Source organism: Endocarpon pusillum (assembly GCF_000464535.1).
Source record: "Endocarpon pusillum Z07020 unplaced genomic scaffold scaffold2538, whole genome shotgun sequence".
NCBI classification, from domain to species: Eukaryota; Fungi; Ascomycota; class Eurotiomycetes; order Verrucariales; family Verrucariaceae; genus Endocarpon; species Endocarpon pusillum.
Window position 1 is genome coordinate 38,935 of NW_006916203.1, and position 18,650 is coordinate 57,584.

The window sequence follows — 18,650 nt, forward strand, 5'->3', positions numbered from 1 at the left end:
GCGGTCAGAGCAGTTGCCGGCATAATCAACTTTCTTTCCTACGTTTAGGACCTGAGCCACCAACACACTCGATACTTTTAGTTTTCTACGTTCCTTCCCTTCTTTCAAGCCTTATAGTCCATCAGACTGTGCAGCTGCTTGATTGATAGCCTGGTAGTTTGGTGAAGCTGCCTGCTCATCTGCAACTGCTTGACCTCGTGGGCAATTCTTGCTACTACGGTTGACGACACTCGACGTCTGGACAAGGATACATATCCATCGAGTTAGTGGGTCAATCTAAGAATTCATCATTCCAGGTCCGAGGCTGGAGTAATGCTGTTCTTACTCCGCTACAGATTCTTCCTGAAATCTGCTGCTGTCTTTGCCCAATGTGCCATGGCCACAGATCTAAGGCCAACACCCGACTGAGGCCGTTGAGTGAACATGCAGCGACCAGCGTTCTCTTGGATACTGGCCTGTGATACAGTTGCGTTGGCATCTACCGGGATACCACAGGTGGTTAACGCTGTGATTGGGTGACATCCTAGATATTCGCTATAAACCATGTTTGCCTTCAGAAGAAGCTACATGAACTAAGGTATGAGCCTTTACTTGTCAGAAGGCCAGGCCACCGCCACCCACGTGAAAGTGAAGTAACAATACTTGGTATTTTACTCCTGAGGCTTTCTTTGTAAGCAACATATCAACCGAATGTCTACCGTGGCATTTTCTACGTAAGCAGACACCGAGCCATAGTGAAATTCTGAACCCTCTGCAGAGTACGGAGTATGTCTCTTACGACTAAGTCGTCAGTCTTTAGAACGTCTTCAAAAGACGTTATCGACCATGCCCGTAGCCAAAGCTAGCAAACCTTCGCGGAATGGCCAGAATAAAAATCGTGCAGTAGCCAGAACTAATCATCAGGTGATGTGACCCGGATGATTCTCTAATGCTCTTCAGTGGCACAGGCAGGGGTGTTGATTCCCTCAGTGGTACATATTTCGGGGCAGTTCACGCCCCCTAGCAAAGCATAATACCGTGTCTAACTTTATCACTCAATTAGGCCGGCGAGCTTAAGGGAGACGCTTCCTACGATCTACTCTCTCCGTGGTATGATGTACAGGGGATGAGGCTTGGGAACAAAGTACCTCACCCTCGTGGTCTGTCCTATGTCATCGCCTTGCCACTGATAGCACCACGTCCGAGAGCTATTCTGAGCTTGCCACAATTCTGGACCTTGCTCGCACCCTGAGGGCAGCCCAATCACTGTGGAGGTTTCAGGCTAGATGGAAATTAACTTCTTTCTGCTTGTATCACCCGGCCTTTCTCGAAACACGTGTGCTTGAATTCAAATGCAAAAGGTCCACTTTACCTTTGTACTTGACGCTTTACACGGGCGAGCATGGGACTCATGTGATGACAGACAGCCGGTTGCTGAGCTACACGATGCTGCTGCAAACTTGACTTTTTGGTCAACGTGGTATGAGCGGTCGAGAATGCTCAGCAACCTAAGCATACAATCCTCAAAGCCTACCGATCTGGATACAGGCTGAGATTTGTACTTCGCAGTTCAGTCATCAAAGCAGCAAATGCCATTGGTGATGGCACACCAACGAGCATCACCTTACTCCATACTGCAGACGCGCGCAAGATCGCTGATCCTTCTCAAGGATCTGCTCTTGTGTATGTAGATAACCGACCGACTCGGTCGCAGAGCTTACAAATGAATTCATGGCTTCCGTAAATTCGTTTTTTCCCCCAGAAATTTGGTTCTCAAGCCGGCGGAGATGAACAGTGTCTATCAACCATCAAACGAAGACCATCAAAGCCGCAAATTCGTGGATGACGACTAGTTATTTACTCAAACAGGTGAGGACTTGGCTGCCATTCCCTAAAGATCAGGCGCTACATATTCTGAGAGGGAAAATGCCGACATGTCTGCAACCACTACCCGAAAAAGCCTTGAGGTTGTTGCGCCCCTCATGGTGCTTTGTTTCAAGGAAACCTTTCCCCTGAACTCCTCTACCTCCATGTGCTTGTTGATGGAGAATCATTAAGCTGAATTTCTGTGGCTCAGCCCTATTTCCGGGGCTCGTCTACTCCGTCCACGATACGATTGCAGCAGCCCGCATGTTGTTGCAGATGCGTTCCGTCAAGACAGTCGCAGATGACTATCTAATGGTCGTACTCCGTACGATGATGTACTTGTGACCACGCCGCAGCGGCCTCCCAGGATTGCCGCCGGAAAGCCACCCCGAGCAAGTGGCTAAAATGTCTCCAATTACTCCAGCTCATTCGACTTCGGGTTTGCTCTAAGTTAGTAGTGGAATGAGTTTCCATACTGACCCTCATAACTCGATGCCGAAGGAAGTGTCGCAAGAGAGGACAAGGTCTCTGACAAGGAACCACGTATAAAACCACCCCAGGGCGCAAGCGTGCCAGATTTGTGTCAGAGCAAAGCGTAACGATTCGGTCTCCTATGTCAGATCGGAGGGCTAAAGTGCTCAAGGTTCTCGGGGCGCCCAACATTTGTCGTCTGGCAAAACTCGGGCATCGCTCCAGTGCCAGATCGCCGGTACAAAGACTCCGGGACTGTTCTCGTATATGTTGCCAAAACCGGCCCCTTCCAAATGAGGCAAACACAATGCTTAATTAATCACCAGGTAGTCGGCTTTGAAATCGTTGAAGGGAAAGTAAAATCCCACTTTCGTCTGGCAAATCCATCGAGCAAGGCGCATTCGGTCTGAACATAACGTTCGGTTATGTCTTTTTTTCGTACTGATCACTTTCTGAATCCCCAAGGACAAGACATTTCATTGCCTGGTGCTATCTAGTCTATTGGCATTTGCTCTCATCACCGCACGAGCCTGGTGGAAGGGTTTTCCAGCCAGCATTACTTCTGGCTCTTCGCCTGCGCCTCAGGATGGACAGTGGCACAACGAAGCAACATCTGCTAAGTTGAGGTCGTACATTCTGGAGCTTGTCCAACCATAGAGCGCGGGTTGAGGTTGTGCAAGTGGTTTAGACCAACCCTCTATGCTGCTTTCCGATTCCCTTGCCACCAATTATGATATCTTATTTATGTATACGCTAACGTGAGCAAACGATCAAGCGGATACGATAAGAGTCCCGCCGATGCTGTCCCAGCCATAAGGTTATAACAATCCATGCTGACTTTGCTGCTACAAGCGTTCAACCTTCTCCCCAGGTAAATACTTCACAGGACCCAGAAACGGTAGTTTCTATTTCAGGTCGACCACCTCCAGAAGAGCCGAGGAACCAAGACGACTTGGCCCTTCATGGGAACAGGAAGACCATACATATCATGCCATACCATGTAGATGGCATGGCATGGGGATGCATAAGAAGAGAAAAAAGATTTTACGTACGTGGAAACCAATTAACTAGTTACAGTGAATCGAACCTGTTGGAGCTGAGTAGATTAGTAAGTTGTATGAGTCCCAGTAACAGTACATGAACACGACGTCCGCTCTAGTGAGGGTAGTTGAAAATCAAATACAGATTGTTAGTAGTTAGTGAGATTCAGAAATAAGTAGAGAAGATCTCCCTCCCGTCGGGGCAAAACCTCCACAAATCAAATCCTGCTACCTATCACCTCAGCGCGTTCACTGTCACCATGCATACCACCTCAGCATCACCTTCCCTGCGTCGCTACACCCCCTTCTCGTCTCCTCCACGCTCCTCGGGGCCCCGAACTCTTCTCCTTTCCATGCTCTTTCCACCCCGACTCCTCTGATACCGCTACAGCTCCCCCCTATACGACGCGGAGCTGCCTGCTCCGGCTTGATCGCGGTTGGTTCGATGCGTCCATGACATGTCCAGCGGTCAGCGCGAAGAACTCGTCCTAATCCCTAGCGCTGCTGCAGCATGACCCGGGCTGGATGTCGAAGTCAGCTGGTTCTGAACCGATGATGGTGTTGTTGGCGGAGGAAGAGGTTCGAAGTCGATTGATGGCCCAGGGTGAAGGGATGGAAGGGAGGGTATTTTTTGTGCTCTCTTCTTCTTCCCCTCCTCACACTCTGTGGTCTTGATCTCAGCACCAGAGAGCAGAGGTGAGAATGCTGAAAGTGGTGGCGGAGCCTGGAAAGAGAGAAAAATAAATTCAGATACGAAGGTATGCTGTAGCCCTGCATACATTCCAAGACCCGGTAATGGTAGCACCATACACGCCCATGCCCCCACAAAAACGACATCGATGGAGATCGGGCTGAATCTGTGGGTTGGTTTCTCCCAATTCTCCTATCACCTTTTCAGATCTGCGGACGAAGGGTACAGCAGTAGCAGCTGATCACTCAGGATAAGGGTTTACCGAGGTCAAATGGGCATATTCGCACATGGAGTCCAAGGAGAAGGTTGAGAAGGACTATTTGCGGATTTTGTTGAAGGAAGGAAGCCAGAGAGTACACATGGCGTTTAATGGCTGGGCGACAGATTCTGGAGGGAGCCTTGCGCAGGAGTGTGAGGAAACGTGGCACAACGTGGGTTTGGTGGAGGAAATTGGAGGAACGTTAGATTGAACGGCCAGCTTTGGGTATGTGAGCTGAACTGGATGATTGGCCTTTTTTGCCTGTCTGCCAACTGCTGGACAGTGTGTCGGAGGGGTAGACGTTGAGCCAGTGTCTACTTGTGTACCTGGGTAGCATGATGTGAAACTTGCATGTGTCGGCTCTTGACTAGAATTCATTGTCTGTTCCAGAAGGGGTGACAGAGGGCTGTTTCCTGCATCTGACCTGAAAATCAATGGGCCTCGACGCTATTGCTTTGTCTTCAACCCGATCGACTTGATTTCGCGGCATGCCTAGACCAAAACCTGCGGCGACACATAACTCTTGCTAGCATAGCTGGAAGATTGTCATTTGTCCTTAGATGAATCTTGGTTTGTCCCTCCCTGCCTGGTTGCTTCTGGGGCCGCTGCTCTGGAATTGTGCCGTGAGCAGACAGCAATAGTGTAGATGTTGATGTAGATCTTGGTGACTTTGGCTGTTCTGTGGAGCAATGCATGAGCAGGGAGTCACTCTGCAGAAGCACTGATATTGCCAGAGCACAATACTTCGAAGACCGCTCGCCGGGTTATAGCCTTATCATCACGTGAGCTTTGACAGCCTTGCTGTAACTTGGAGATTGTTTCCTTTCTGATTTCAATCTGTTCAGGTTGTTCTTTGAATTCAACCTCGGCTTCTGATACCAGGTCGTCAAAAAATTTCGCTTTTCTTTTCTCCCTCGCATACTGTTCTCGATTCATTATTGCCGCGTTCTTCCATGATTTTATTTGGTTTAGAATCTTGTGCCGATCTTCCTGCGAAGACATTCCCACGTCAATCAGAGTTTCTTCGGTTACAGCATCATACCCTTTCCATGGAAGCCTCTCCAGCTGAGACCGGGAGCGACCTGAAGCAATGAGGCGGATGCGTTCTGAAAACCACTGTCTGCCGATAAGTCGTAGTGACCTATAGCTGTAAAAGGAGACAGTATCTTCGGGATCATAGTTTTTGAACATGACCCCAGTCATCAGCTTTTCCTGCAATCCAGGATGCATACCGTGTATAGCAGAACGGAGAATTGATTCCATTTCTGTGCTTGCTGAATTTCCTGTGAGTATGCAATGATCCCAAAGGAGCAGTAAGAGCCTCAGACGAGCCATCTTTGACGGACTAGGTGGCCGCTCTGCAAAGTCCTGAGCCAAATACCTCATGAGGGCTGCGTACAACGATTGGGTTTCTTTCAGTATTGGATCCGGCAAATCATCGTCTACATCTTTCTCCGTCGGTATAGCCTTGAGGGCTGATTCGATGTTTGAGGACGAAAACTCAACCTGGTAGCCTGGAAGAGTAGAGACGCGTCCACCGCGGGCTAGGCGCATAACTGCGGATATGGCTTCAAAGCATCGAAGAACTGGAGAGCGAAAGTAGGCCAAAGGCGACATTTGGGCTTTGCCGTGTTTATTTAGGCTATACTCGAAAATTAGGGCGTAATCCTCAGGCAAGAACTTGATCTGCAAAGATTTCCCTTCCACAAACCACTCGATAGCCGAGTGACGAGCGCCCGTTTTCAAAGAGTCTTCGACAAACAACATATATGTCTTTCTTGTGACCCGGAGCCCTGCTTGTTTCTTCATGAGCTGCAAGACCTCTTTAGCCCTCGCTTTATCTCCGTCCTCTCCCTCTAGATAGGCTTTGATCATCATATGGAACAACTCAATGTCAATAGTCGACGGCGCTATTAGAGGTACGGGATGTCCAACTAGCGTTTTGTTCAGTCCTGAGTAACGAACTAGGGTACAAAAGTGTGACCAGGCAGCCGATGGTTGATGAGTTTGATGAAGCAGAAGAAGTCGCTGGTGCCACATTTCGGCAGCGCGTGGTATGAAAAGAGTGCACAGCTTGTTCCAGACAACTTCGTAAGCAACGTAATCCTTCTTCTGGAACGCATAATCCAGCCAGACCCGCCATCCATCCACATTGGGGTTGCCACGTTGAGCCAGCACATTCCAGTAGCGCAGTGCTTTCACAGGTTCGTCTAGTTGGAGAAAGGCCGCGACAAGAGCAAGAAGATCGCTCCGTGTAGTCTTTGCTATACCTCTACAGTCTGCTGCAACGGCGCCCGCGTGTTCAAGACCTCCAATATCGTTAGACACCATCGCTTTCTGCACATAGGCTTTGAAAGGATCTCGTCTTGGCAGTCCCCTCTGATAGACCGATTCGTCGTACGCATAAAACTGAAACTTGCCCATGATCGCAGGAACCGCAAGCTTGAAGCCTTGATATATTCTTGCGATCTCCTGGGCGTCGCTCTCAGGGAGCGACATTTGCGCCAAGACAATCCTGAGTAGCGTAAGGTTCAATGTTGCCTCGCTGGCAGCACGAGCGATGAGATATAGCATAGAAGCTTCGCTGATGGACAGGTGGCCGATCTCGGGAGTCCAGTAGATGCCCTGACCAGATCCGAGGTGCCAATTGGGCTGCAAGATGGAAGAGCTCTTCCCTTCAAGAGTAGGAACTTGGCTTTGAGAATGTGTGCCTGTAGCACTTGGCGCATCAACGTTGTCCACAGCAAACGTCATCATGTTGCTATACAAGGCAACTAAGGTGAGTATGGAGTTATAGGCAAGATGTCGATCTAGGTCTGGGTCTGTGGTGCTATTCCCCCTTGCTACGAGACTTGTAAAGTTTTTCACGTAATCTGTTCCATTTTCGGCATCATGACCTTGATCCAGTCTGTCTCGCAGCCGTGGCCATAGATAGTCGTGTTCTTTGACCGGAGTGGTAACTCGAGAGCTCCGGGGGCTATCTCTAAACAGAAACCACTTCCAGACCTTACAAAGTATTCGAAGGCGGATCGCATCATTGTTTCTGTTAGCCAAATCGTGCTCTGTATGCTGGTCTCTTCGGAGCTTAGCATTAAGATAAGCGGTTCTTGCGAAGAAGCCGAGATAGTCGACCCATTCTTGGCGACTAAAGAGATTTCGCCTTACATAAAATTGAAGTACAGCATCAAGATCGATGCCTTCTGAATAATCACCCTCCCGAGTCCATTCGTCCAGGATCCTCTGTAAAACGCGAGTGAGAAGGATTTTTTGTGGTCCAGTAAAACGATAGTCGCTTCTAGCGTGTGGTGTAGTAAAGTATTTCCTGACGAAGTGCCACAGCTGAAATCCGCTTACATCAACTCTTGCTAGCAACTTCAAGAGTCGGGCGAAGAGAGCAGCCCACGCCTGCCTGCTACGCTGGGCCTCGATCTGGGGTCTAAGCAGTTCCGAATCGTCCACCTTTCGGATTAGCGGTATGGAATGGTGGCGAGTTGGTGATGCCAGCTTTTGGGCCCCGCTAGATCTGGGCCCTTTCAATGGAGGTATCCCCGAGGATTGAGATGGTGGGCGATGCCGAGTCCGAAGATGGGCGACAAGTATCCGTCCCAAACCGACACTTCTTCTTCCCGAATAATACAGGTCTATAGGAAGATGATCCCCACATATTCGAAGCATTCGGGCTTGGGAAGACAAGATATAATAAAGCAGCGTTTTGACATTCGACTAGATATTGCTACGAGTATGAAAGGACGTAGCCGCCAAGAGATTAGGTAAGATTTTCATGGCACGTCAAGCATTTTAGGGGGTTGAATTGTACCGAGTACGGAGTACTGGGACAGCTAAATAAATGAAGCCACCAGATGTTCCCCTTTCCAGACAGCATTCAGCTAGACACTACGATAGGACATTCCCGTATTCAACGACAGAGTCCAGCCCCATCACCATCACTACGCGAGTAGAGTCTGACCAGACGAGGTTGTCACCCCTCTCAGCTGAGATACGAATAGCCGGTCAAAATGAAAAGGAGAATTATGTCCAAGGTAGGATCGGCGGTAAGATATATGGCGCATATGATGTAGAAGTGTATTGCATGGCCATCAGCTCGGTAGACAAATACCAGCAATGACAATAGCGTGTACAGTAGGATGTGAAGGGAAGGGTATGAAGTAGCCAGCGCTTACACAAGAAGCAAGCGTTCTAGAAAGGCTGTGCACGAATACGGAATAATATCCTTTTGTTCGATTCTCTTCCAGTTTCGTCACTGCAGAAAGACATCCGCGTCTCACTAGTTAAACAGCTGTGGAAAGAATACTTCGGATCGTTTGAACTTCTTTCTCCCTCTCTCCCGAGCGGTAATAAGACGACCCAAAGAACTCGGATGAATCCTTGGGTCGTACACGCCCAGCCAAGACGACACTCTGGCCCCCCCAACCCCATGCCTAGTCATGAGAAACCTCATTCCACATCGTGTCACCATCACCAGAGTACATTAAACCAAATGCAAGAGTCCTAGCGCCGGGGCTTTGAGTTGCCACCACCAAATATATACGTGCACAGTCCATAAAAGATGTGAGAAGGTTGAAACCGGTTCGAAGAAAAGGAGGAAGAGAAGCTGGGCGAAGAGCTGCAAGGAACTTCCCCAGAACGCACACATACACCAATCTAGCCTTCCAATCTAGTGTTCGCCTCAAGAACGAGGATTAACCTGGCAATGAATTCAGATGTGGCTTGCCCGCTACTACTGTTGCTGCTGCTGCTGCTGTTGTTGTTGTTGTTGTTGTTGTTGTTGTTGTTGTTGTTGTTGTTGTTGTTGTTGTTGTTGTTGTTGTTGTTGTTGTTGTTGTTGTTGTTGTTGTTGTTGTTGTTGTTGTTGTTGCTGCTGCTGCTGCTGTTGCTGCTGCTGTTGGTGTTGTTGGATCGCCTGCTGCTGCATCATTTGCTGTCTCATCAGGGCAATATTCTGCGGGCTGCCTTGACCGTGCTGTTGAGCTTGCTGCATCTGCATCATTTGTTGTTGTGTTATCTGACCTTGCCTCTGTGCTGGATTGAGCATCCCCCGCTGTGTTATCTCATGCATGACTTGCTGTTTGGCACGTTGCTGGAGGATTTCCCGTTGTGCTGGTTGGATCAGTTGAGGGTTCCCGCCATAGTGCTGATTAGCGAGCGTTTGGAACAGGTGTTGCTGCACCACGCGCAGGCGTTGAGTAAAGAATTGCTGCACTTGCGCTGGATTGGTGGGCTGAGCGGGTCGTTGTTGCTGTTGTTGACCTGGAACCTGAGATTGCATGCCGCTCTGCGACGGATGGTGGTTCATCTGGACAGCTTGTTGGTGAGGAGCGTGATTTTGGGGCGGAGAGCCAGCTGCCGCAGCTTGAGCTTGCATGAGATCTTGGGTCATTTTGTGGAGCTGCGCGTTGTAATTGGCGGTTGTGTGTGGAAAAGCATTTTGTGCACTGGGTGGTTGCTGGAAAGTTTGGGGATTCTGGCCATCCTGTTGTTGCTGTTGCAACTGATGCTGCATTGCTCGTTGTTGATGGAGAGTATGTTGCTGCCTCTGGCGATAGGCAACTTGCTCAGGCGTCAGTGTATGGGGATTTCCCGGCTGATTGAAGTTCTGTAGTTGATGTTGCTGCTGTTGACGATTCGCACCCATGACAGCGTTCTGTGCTGCCATTCCAGACATGCCATTCACCCCATTCATCATTGCACCCTGAGACATATGTGGAGTTGGAGCTACCATGCCCACATGTGGGCTGGCGTTGTTCATCCGACTCGTAGGAGTGACTTGTCTGACTACCGGCGTCGAGTGTCTCATTGCTGGGGTGCCCTGAGAAATTTGTGGTGTGCCATGTCTGCTTGAGCCTTGCCCACTTGGCCCTCTAGTCATAGCAACTCCGGGGTGGCCATGTTGCATGCCCGATTCAGGCCGCGGTGGGCTTCCTGCGGCTCCCTGATTCGAAGACGTCGGAGCCATACTCACACTCTGGCTCGCATGTGACACGTGCCCAACAAGTGGTGAGGAGTGGGCATGAGGCGTGCTGGTACGAACCACGGGGGATGATCTTTGAGCTTGGGAGACATGGGCTATATGATTCTGCATATTAGGAGGTACAGCAGAAATTCCATTGATGTGATTGGTGCCCGGTTGCTGCTGTTGCTGCCCTGTCGTAGCTACCGTGGCTTGGATACCTGCATGACGCTGCGACATCTGCAACTGTGCCATCTGTTGTCGACGCGTTTCCTCCATTCTTTGTTGCTGTTGTTGTTGTTGTTGTTGTTGTTGCTGCTGCTGCTGCTGCTGCTGTTGTTGCTCATGAGCGCGGACTCTTCTTGCTTCTTCCTCTCTCTGGTGATTGCGTCGCTGATGGTCTTGTTGGGATTTCCGCTCCTCTTCGAGCCTCTTGTTTTCGGCATGCTGTGACTTGATGTTCTCCAGAGCATTGAATTTCTCGAATCGTGGTTGAAATAGAGTCGCAGCTGCCGGGCCGTCAGCATTGGTTGCATTAGCGGTGGCCGAGCTTCCAATATTGCGCTCATCCATAATGAGCATGAAACGTTCTTGTTCCTTCGCAAGAGCATCGTCCGCTGCAAGCTCTGCAATGGTCCGCTTCCGTCCTTTCGGTGATGGTGGAGGCTCATCATGCCAAGGGTCTTTGAGAAATTCAAGTAAGTTCTGAGCTTCGTCAAGACTATTCAGAGCATCTAGGAACAAAGGCGGTGCGGTGGAGTTGACGATTCTTGCTTCATATTCGAGCAAGTCCTTGGATTCGATTTTCATTTTGAGCTTCTTGGTTGGAGGCCCACGCTCAACAGAAGGTGTCGATGGCACTGCGGAAAGAGGCGTTGGTGGAGGCATGGAAGACGATGGCGTTCGCGCAGTAGGATACGCTTGCGATTGCCGTCGATTTACAGCTTTTGGATCCGGCGTCATTGAGTCGATGACAAGATCCATGTGTTTAGATAGTGCTGTGGGGCGAAGAGCAACGTGGTAGATTTTCGGTTGTGGTTGTCGAGATTTGGGCGATGCCTCATGGAGTCCGTTTTGGATATTCATTGACGATGCACTCTTTGGACGAATTGAAGAGTCTTCATTCGGCTCCTGTTTGAGTGGTGGTGATTTCCGTTCCCCTTCAGCTCTGAGCAGATTCTTGAGTGGGTAAGGTCGCCATGGTGAAGGTGTGATGTACGGATTGTGATTATGTATTGAATACTGGTCATCAGAAGAAGTATTGGAAGCAGACCCGGCAGTGGCTGACACCGACTTGTGATCGACGACACGCACAATCAGCCAGCCGTCATAGAATCGCACATCAGACTTCCGAAGCTCTTCAAGCATGTCATGCGGTATAGTCCTCTTCTGTAAGTGCTCGATAAACATGCGCATTTCGGAGTGATAGCTGAAACTTCCCTCTTGCTGGTCGAATCGAAAATGGGTCGGGTGTAGATGTACAATAAGGGAAGGCAGGTGGCCCTTGAATTTGCGGAGGATATGCGATTCGCTCGGAACTGGAAATAGAGACGTTAGACTGGCCCAACATGCTGAGACAGATGAGTTGCTCACCATACGGTTCTGGATACCTCTTCGCGGACCGCCTCTCAAGAGGGAGCCCATCTACAACACCATTCCTCGTCGCAAGCCTCTGCGGACGTCCTGTTGGCTCTCCCATGCGTTGTGATTCTTTCCGTTGACGATTCGGACGCGGGCCTGTGCCATTCCCATAGACACCATTTTGAGAATTTGCACTGAGCGGAGCTGCACTTCCCGGCAACCTCTTGGAAGCGCTCGAGGGAGAAGGTGACGGGTTTGAGGTTCTATTACCATTTGTAGAGGTTTGCAGATATGGTGGGGGAGGGCGTTTCATTTTTTGAGCCTGGGGAAGGGGCTTGCTGGCTACCGCTGTCGCCCTCTGCGCTGTCGACTCGGAGAAAGTAGAGGTGACGGTATTATGGTCGGAGGATCCAGTCACCCTTCACAATCCCGGCGCCGTCCAGCGATGCTTGAGTGGATGCGCGCGACATGGGGAAAGCGGGGGGTGCCAGGCGTGGAGGTGTGGTATCCGTAGCCCGAGGAACTTGGCCTCAGCAAGATCGCCCTGGGTTTCTCTTGGTATGCGAGGTGGTGTCGATGTCGACCAGGGGATGAAGGAGAATAAATCGACGGGGGGGGTGAACAACGCCTTTGTTCGCATCTGGAAGATTGACGTTGCTGCCAAGCACGGCTCACAACCTGGTCACATGATACCGTGAGAATGAGCAGAAGAGGTGAAGAAGACAGCAGAAGACAGCACCAGACAGCACCAGACAGTGCTAGACAGTGCTAGACAGTATTATGCTCGGTTTGGCTGAGCTTCTTTCACACATGGCGCTGAGCTCTGCGCAGCCCTTCCGGCGTACTCTACTTGAACTCGAACTCATGGAGGCAACCATATCTTATAGCTGCAAGGAGACCTTTTACACAAACACAAAGCGAGGAAACCCAATTGTCCTGTAGTGCCCAATGGGTGAGAACCGTACTCCCAGTCCAGTTATTTGCGCTCAATCATGCTCGCCTGTCCGTCTTTTCCAGTCATCCCCAATCTTCAAGCTATCCACCACCGCAACGGATCTTCCCAATCCAGTCCGTTCCTCCTTCTGCCACCATGGTTCAGCACGAGCTTTGCTTAAGCCATCTTCGTCCTCGGTATCCACGAGCCCCACAACCGTCTGCTTCACCCAGCCGGAGAGGCTGCTAGCTATTTCTCCTTCGCCGCCGCACAAAGACTCCTGCACATAAACGAGTTCGGGAGCCAAGCTTCGAAGAAGGTGGAGATGACCCGCGCGAGTCGTAAATGGCAAAATCATGGTGTCTCTCTCGGCCACGGCCAACGCTTGGTTGTAAAGGGTCTTGAACAGTGATGAAGATTCGTCAACTGGATTCGGGTCGACGATCGCGAGACCAGCCTGTGATCCACCGGGAAACTCTCCTGGGGTGTGAGTGTCACCGTGGCTGATGTTGGAGAAGGATGATGTTGTGGATCCTTGCGTCATAGGAACGCCTGTCCTTGAGGCTAACGCTCCGCTGAGAGGATGCGCTTTGAGTTCGGGCGCATATATCAGCACGAATACTCGGGTGGTTTCAGGATTGATATATTCAGGCAAGTGTGCAAGGATGGACTGGGCATCTTGTCAGAGTGCTCTTGTGCTAATAAGGTAGGATGGGAACTTACAGCATGCTGGCCTATTTCTCCCACAGCGTCACTGCCAATCTCGATAGCAGAAACCACGACGGCAACATTCTTGCGCCTGCGGGATTTCAAAACAGCTGCCTTGGGCATTTCGACTGACCCAGAGAAGTAATCGTCTGCTGTGCCCCTTCGCTTAAGGCCTCTCTTGATTTCTTTGCCATTATCTCTGCTTTCAGCCTCCTCACTCCACCTTTCGTGGTCCTCGTAATCATCTTGACTTCCTTCTCGAATGGTCGTGAGGGCACCACCTACCATAGCTCCAGCCGCTGCCACACCAGCTGCGACCTTCTTGCTGGCCCAGTCATAGGATTGTTGAGGGCTTGGTGTGCGCTTCAATGCCCCTGACATCTTCGACATTAAAGTCCCATCGTCTGGGATTTGTGTTTCAGCACCGGTAGATCTTGCTGCACCCTCATAACCTGTTTCAGGTGGTGGTATTGGTGCACCTTCAAAGCCGCCAGGACCCATCGGCGCCGAGGGTGGCGGTCCTTGAAATCCTGCTGGACCAGGTCCAGGGGGTAGCCCACCACTCATGCTTGCGTAGCCTGGCGGCGGAACGCTACCAGGAGGTTTTTCTTCCCCGCTGTTTTCGTCCTCATCGTCTTGACGTTCTGACCAGATCCAAGCTGCAAGACCAATTGTGGCAACGGTGACTGTCATGACGAGAGGAACCCAATATCCAAGTGTTGAGCGTCGGCTAGATGCGCCATAGCCACCACCTCCTGTAGTCCGCCTCCTGCGGTCAACGCGCTCGTAAGAATATGACATGATTCATGCCCTTCCCAGGGCTTCGAATGACACTCCTGGTTCCTGGTGTGTGTGTGTGCGTGTGTAGGATGTCTATCGAGACTGGAAATGCGAGGTGGAGGAATGCCTAGTGCTTGAAGCGCGCTCACGGTGTCTGTAGTGCAACGAGGCCGCTGAAGGGGCACGGTTAAGTAGGGACTGCGCGTCAATCAGCGAAAGTGGGTCTTCACCAGGTTCGAGAAGCTCTTTGGAGCACCGCTGACGCTGAGGAGCCTGAAGTTCGGAAGGTGAGACGGGCGTTCGTTCATACCAAAGCTGCGCGATGGGGTCCGTCTGTACTTATAATGTGTGTGACAACTGTTTGGCTATATCCTGTACAATGCCCTGATTTGACAACAATCGCACCGAGGCTGCCGCAGCTCGAGAGTATCCAGTCGACTTGACGTTGTGCGGTTGTGAACGAACCAAAGGGGCCCGAGGTGCTCTGGTCCCTTGCGCATCAGCTGTGGTGGGGACCAGCCTACCTATAACTACCTATAAGCTTAACCATCCTCATGCACGCCAAGGGCTCGGTGAACAACAAGAGGACTTCAAGTTGGGCTCGAAGAACAAATATCATATTACAACGGGCCCTCCAATTTCTGCCTAAACCCTGTCTCAACATTATTGTCGTCCCCTATCCTTGCCTGCCTTATCCTATCAGCTGGTCCCTCGGTGATGCCGCCTCAATTTGATAGAGATACAGATAAACATTCCTGACAGGTGATCTTGCCTGGTTCGGGGTGGCAATCACTCCACAGTCCGTCCAACAGCCATCTACATTGGATTGCGTCAGAGATTGGTAGGTATCCAATTCACGTTGTAGACTCTGGTGTTTACCTCCGCCAATTGGTGTCCATGTAGCTTGCAGATATTGCTGTGCTCCGGATGACCATTTCAGCACATGATGACCTGACATGTCAATTGAACACACACTGCATGTTGCTCTCCCTATATACTGCCGCCTTGTAGCACAGATGCTCTTCTGCCCTCTGCACTTGTTGTATTCCATTTCTCTGGTGGGTGGCAACTTGCCCTTGTTTCCCTCTTCTATTCGTATACCATTCTCTCTTGCCAACATCCGACCCTTGAGGTATCCCTATCATACTTCTTCCTATAGCTCTCTACCAGTACCACTTCTCCAACGACAACGATCAAGCTGAGCGGTGACATGTCCGGGTGGAGGTGTCTAAGCAGGTTCAGAAACTGTTTCGGATTGTTGATCTTGTCGTTGATTTTCTTGCCTGTCGTGCCTGTTGATGCTCTGCCACATGGTGAGATACCTGCGACCCAAATCTCCTCACGTTCATAGTCCATCCTGTCTTTCCTCGAATGTTTTGCCACTTGTTGTTCGATCTGCCCCATGTTCCGTCCTTGGCCACCTCAATATGTACGTCCTCGTGCATATTTGATCATTTCCAGGGGGGTGTTCGGTTGCCAATCTCCGATACGCCTCCGCTCCTGTCAAATATTGCGTTGCGATCTCGTCTATCTTCTCTCCGTTTTCATATGCATCAGTGGAATGGTCTAAGTGATACAACCTCCACATGCAGTGGAGACAGCTTGTTGACAATGGCCAAACTCCATGGCCATATAACACCTCGCAAATCGAGGGTCAATTTATCATCTGGCACGTGGATGTGTGACGATTTGTGACGAGCAGGAATTCTGCTGGAAATGCGCAGGAGAATACTGCATCTGGATCTGAACATACCAATACAAGCGATAGCGTTGGGGCAATTGTCAAATAAGGAGTTTTCTCGAGCCGACATTGCATTGGTAAGCATGCCCCCTGTGACTGATGCCTGTCAGACAGAATTCACGTGCAATCTGCTGCTATCATGCAAGAAGGAAGCGGTTTGATCACTGGCTACCGCTGTCTGAGCCACGGCCAACTGGCAGAGCGGGATGTCCAGTAGAAGCAGCACCTTCTATTTGCATAAGACTCTGTCGGATGCTTGCTAACTTAGTCCATTTACCCAACCGTCCGCCCAGATCATAAGCTGAATGGGATGTGAAGAGGACCTTTGCTGCTCTCATTCACACAGCCACAATTGTCAAGCCTCCCCGGAAGACTACTAGTAGCTGCCATAATGCAATTAAGATGACTGGGTCGAAATGTTCACTCGTTGCCTCCTTTCCTCAGACTCTATGGTGACTAAGTCAGTGCTCTCTACAGAGTCTGAGGACAAGAATGATTGGATAGGGGGTCCTCTCATTGACAAGTCTACACTTTCACGTATTTCCAAGAATGATAGTTATATAAAAAATACGAGAGTAAAAAAAGATTACTTTACTATTTACTTTTTATTTTCTAAATATCATCAAGATGGATAAATCAAGCATGACTTAATGCAGATAATTAATCAATCTGGTTCTATCTAAATACATTAAAGATTAATCAATTATTCGTTGAGTTGTAATCATTTTGACAAGTGACAATCTGACTGTTTTTGACGATCTTGTCTTTAGACTCCCCAGACATCTTTGTCTAATTGTCTTGGTTAATCTACCATTGAGGGCCTGAGTGACTGAGGCAATTCATCCCATGTGCTACACTCATTCCTCACGTAATCAGTAGGACCAAATATCTACCACTGACCACTAATCACCGAAAGAAACTGCCGGTTCTGCTCGACTCGATTACGCTCCGTCTGATCCACACACTCCCTCCCTCTGGCGCTGCCCGATCAGTCGAGGATCTATCGGCATTCTCGCATCACCTTCTTGAGATCCACCGCCGATCTCGAGAGGCGGAGAGAGCACCGCGGTGGAGTGACTCCTCCATTCTGCCCTGCTGGGCCAACTCTGTCACGCCATTACATCTTCGAAGACGAGGCCTACTGCAAGAGCCCAGAGATATATGCTGTTGGGAGGCGTTACGAAAGATCTTCCTTGTCGATCACTACTACCTTGTCTGCAGCATCATTTTCACCTTCAGCTTCAGCTTCAGCTTCAGCTTCAGCTTCACCTGCTACCACCACTAGGTGTACCACTAGTAGATACGCAAACCCCCGTTCCAGGAAGATGCCTCATGCACTCTCCACGCCCCAGACGGGTTTCCAGGCCCTGATCCTTTGCGGTCCAGGAGGCAGTCTCAACACCTTCACCACGGTGCCTGCCGAGCACCCCAAAGCCCTAATCACCCTTGCAAACAGGCCCATGGTATGGTATGTGCTGGACTGGTGTTATCGCATGGGCGTCACCAACATCACCCTGATCACCCCGCCAGAATCCGAAACGACCATCTCCGCCGCTCTGGCGCAAAACCCATATCTGACCTCCCTGCCATCACCATCCCCGGACATCCTTGCTCCGGAGGGCCTGGACCACGAAACCGGCACCGCCGAGCTCCTACGCCTTCCCCAGGTCCAGGCATGTATAGTGAGTGACTTCATGCTCTTACCATGCGACCTCGTTTGCCATGTACCCGGGGAGACCTTTCTGGAAACATGGATGGCTCATCTTGGCGGTCTTGGAGGGGCAATTGATGGCACCGAGCTCGAGGTGCCGGGGCCAAAGCGTGTTGGTTTAGGTGGGGAAAAGGGCGGTCGTCGAGGCGGGCTGAGCGTGTGGTACTCGACCGTGGAGCGAGAGGAAAGCGTCAAAGATGAGGAATGTGACTTCTTCGCTACGGCAGCGCTGGACCAGGAGCATGACGCGCCTCTATCAAAGAATGACCCTGACAGCAGGAATCTACAGGGAGTGTTACGGAAACTGGTCTGGGCGATGCCCATGTCTTCATTGATGGATGAGTGCGAGGAGAGCAAGGACCGATCATGGCACATCCGATCGAGTCTGCTTGCCAGGTACGGTTCGATCAAATGCCTGACCAAATTCCGAGATGCACATATTTACCTCTTCCCATACTGGGTCAAGGATTTTGCGCGGCTGAACGACGACTTTGACAGCGTCAGTGAAGATCTTGTGGGGACATGGGCCAAGGCGGATTGGCGGAAGCCGGCTTATCGAGCCCGACACACGGGGCGAAAGAGTTGTTCGGTCGGAAGAGCAATGCGCTGACCAACGGCCTCGTTGCCGACGAGATTCCGATTGAAGAGGAGATTGATCTGATGTCTCTGAGCTCAACGCAGGTGACTCGACATGCAGCCTCGCACCAAAAATCACAGTCAAGCACACCAACCGTCACACTAGCATCAAGGGTCACCGGCGCCATCAACGCCACTGCCGCCAACCACGCTGACGCCGAAAACCCGACACCGATCTCGAAGATAGCACCATCCTCTCCGCTAACGGCAAACCTTCAAATCAACTCCCAAACGACAGCGACAACGACAACGAACCTCCGCCACCCCTCCCCCCGATCCTCTCAT

General features: G+C 50.6%; 4 protein-coding genes across 4 annotated transcripts; 1 reads left to right on the forward strand and 3 right to left on the reverse strand.

Annotated features, from left to right (window-relative positions):
- Positions 1-5,011: 5,011 nt before the first annotated feature.
- On the reverse strand, positions 5,012-7,063 carry EPUS_02805 (uncharacterized protein; the record flags this gene model as incomplete). Its single annotated transcript, XM_007803565.1, has 1 exon — positions 5,012-7,063. The coding sequence occupies one exon, from the start codon at positions 7,061-7,063 to the stop codon at positions 5,012-5,014; it is 2,052 nt and encodes a 683-aa protein (XP_007801756.1).
- Positions 7,064-9,044: 1,981 nt separating this feature from the next.
- Positions 9,045-12,168, reverse strand: EPUS_02806 (uncharacterized protein; the record flags this gene model as incomplete). The annotated part of the gene is made up of 2 exons (XM_007803566.1): positions 9,045-11,812; positions 11,868-12,168. 2 exons carry the CDS (start codon positions 12,166-12,168, stop codon positions 9,045-9,047), a joined length of 3,069 nt encoding a protein of 1,022 aa, XP_007801757.1.
- Positions 12,169-12,841: 673 nt separating this feature from the next.
- EPUS_02807 (uncharacterized protein) lies at positions 12,842-14,298 on the reverse strand (the record flags this gene model as incomplete). Its single annotated transcript, XM_007803567.1, has 2 exons — positions 12,842-13,459; positions 13,513-14,298. The coding sequence occupies 2 exons, from the start codon at positions 14,296-14,298 to the stop codon at positions 12,842-12,844; spliced, it is 1,404 nt and encodes a 467-aa protein (XP_007801758.1).
- Positions 14,299-17,343: 3,045 nt separating this feature from the next.
- EPUS_02808 (uncharacterized protein) lies at positions 17,344-18,339 on the forward strand (the record flags this gene model as incomplete). The annotated part of the gene is made up of 1 exon (XM_007803568.1): positions 17,344-18,339. The coding sequence occupies one exon, from the start codon at positions 17,344-17,346 to the stop codon at positions 18,337-18,339; it is 996 nt and encodes a 331-aa protein (XP_007801759.1).
- Positions 18,340-18,650: the final 311 nt, after the last annotated feature.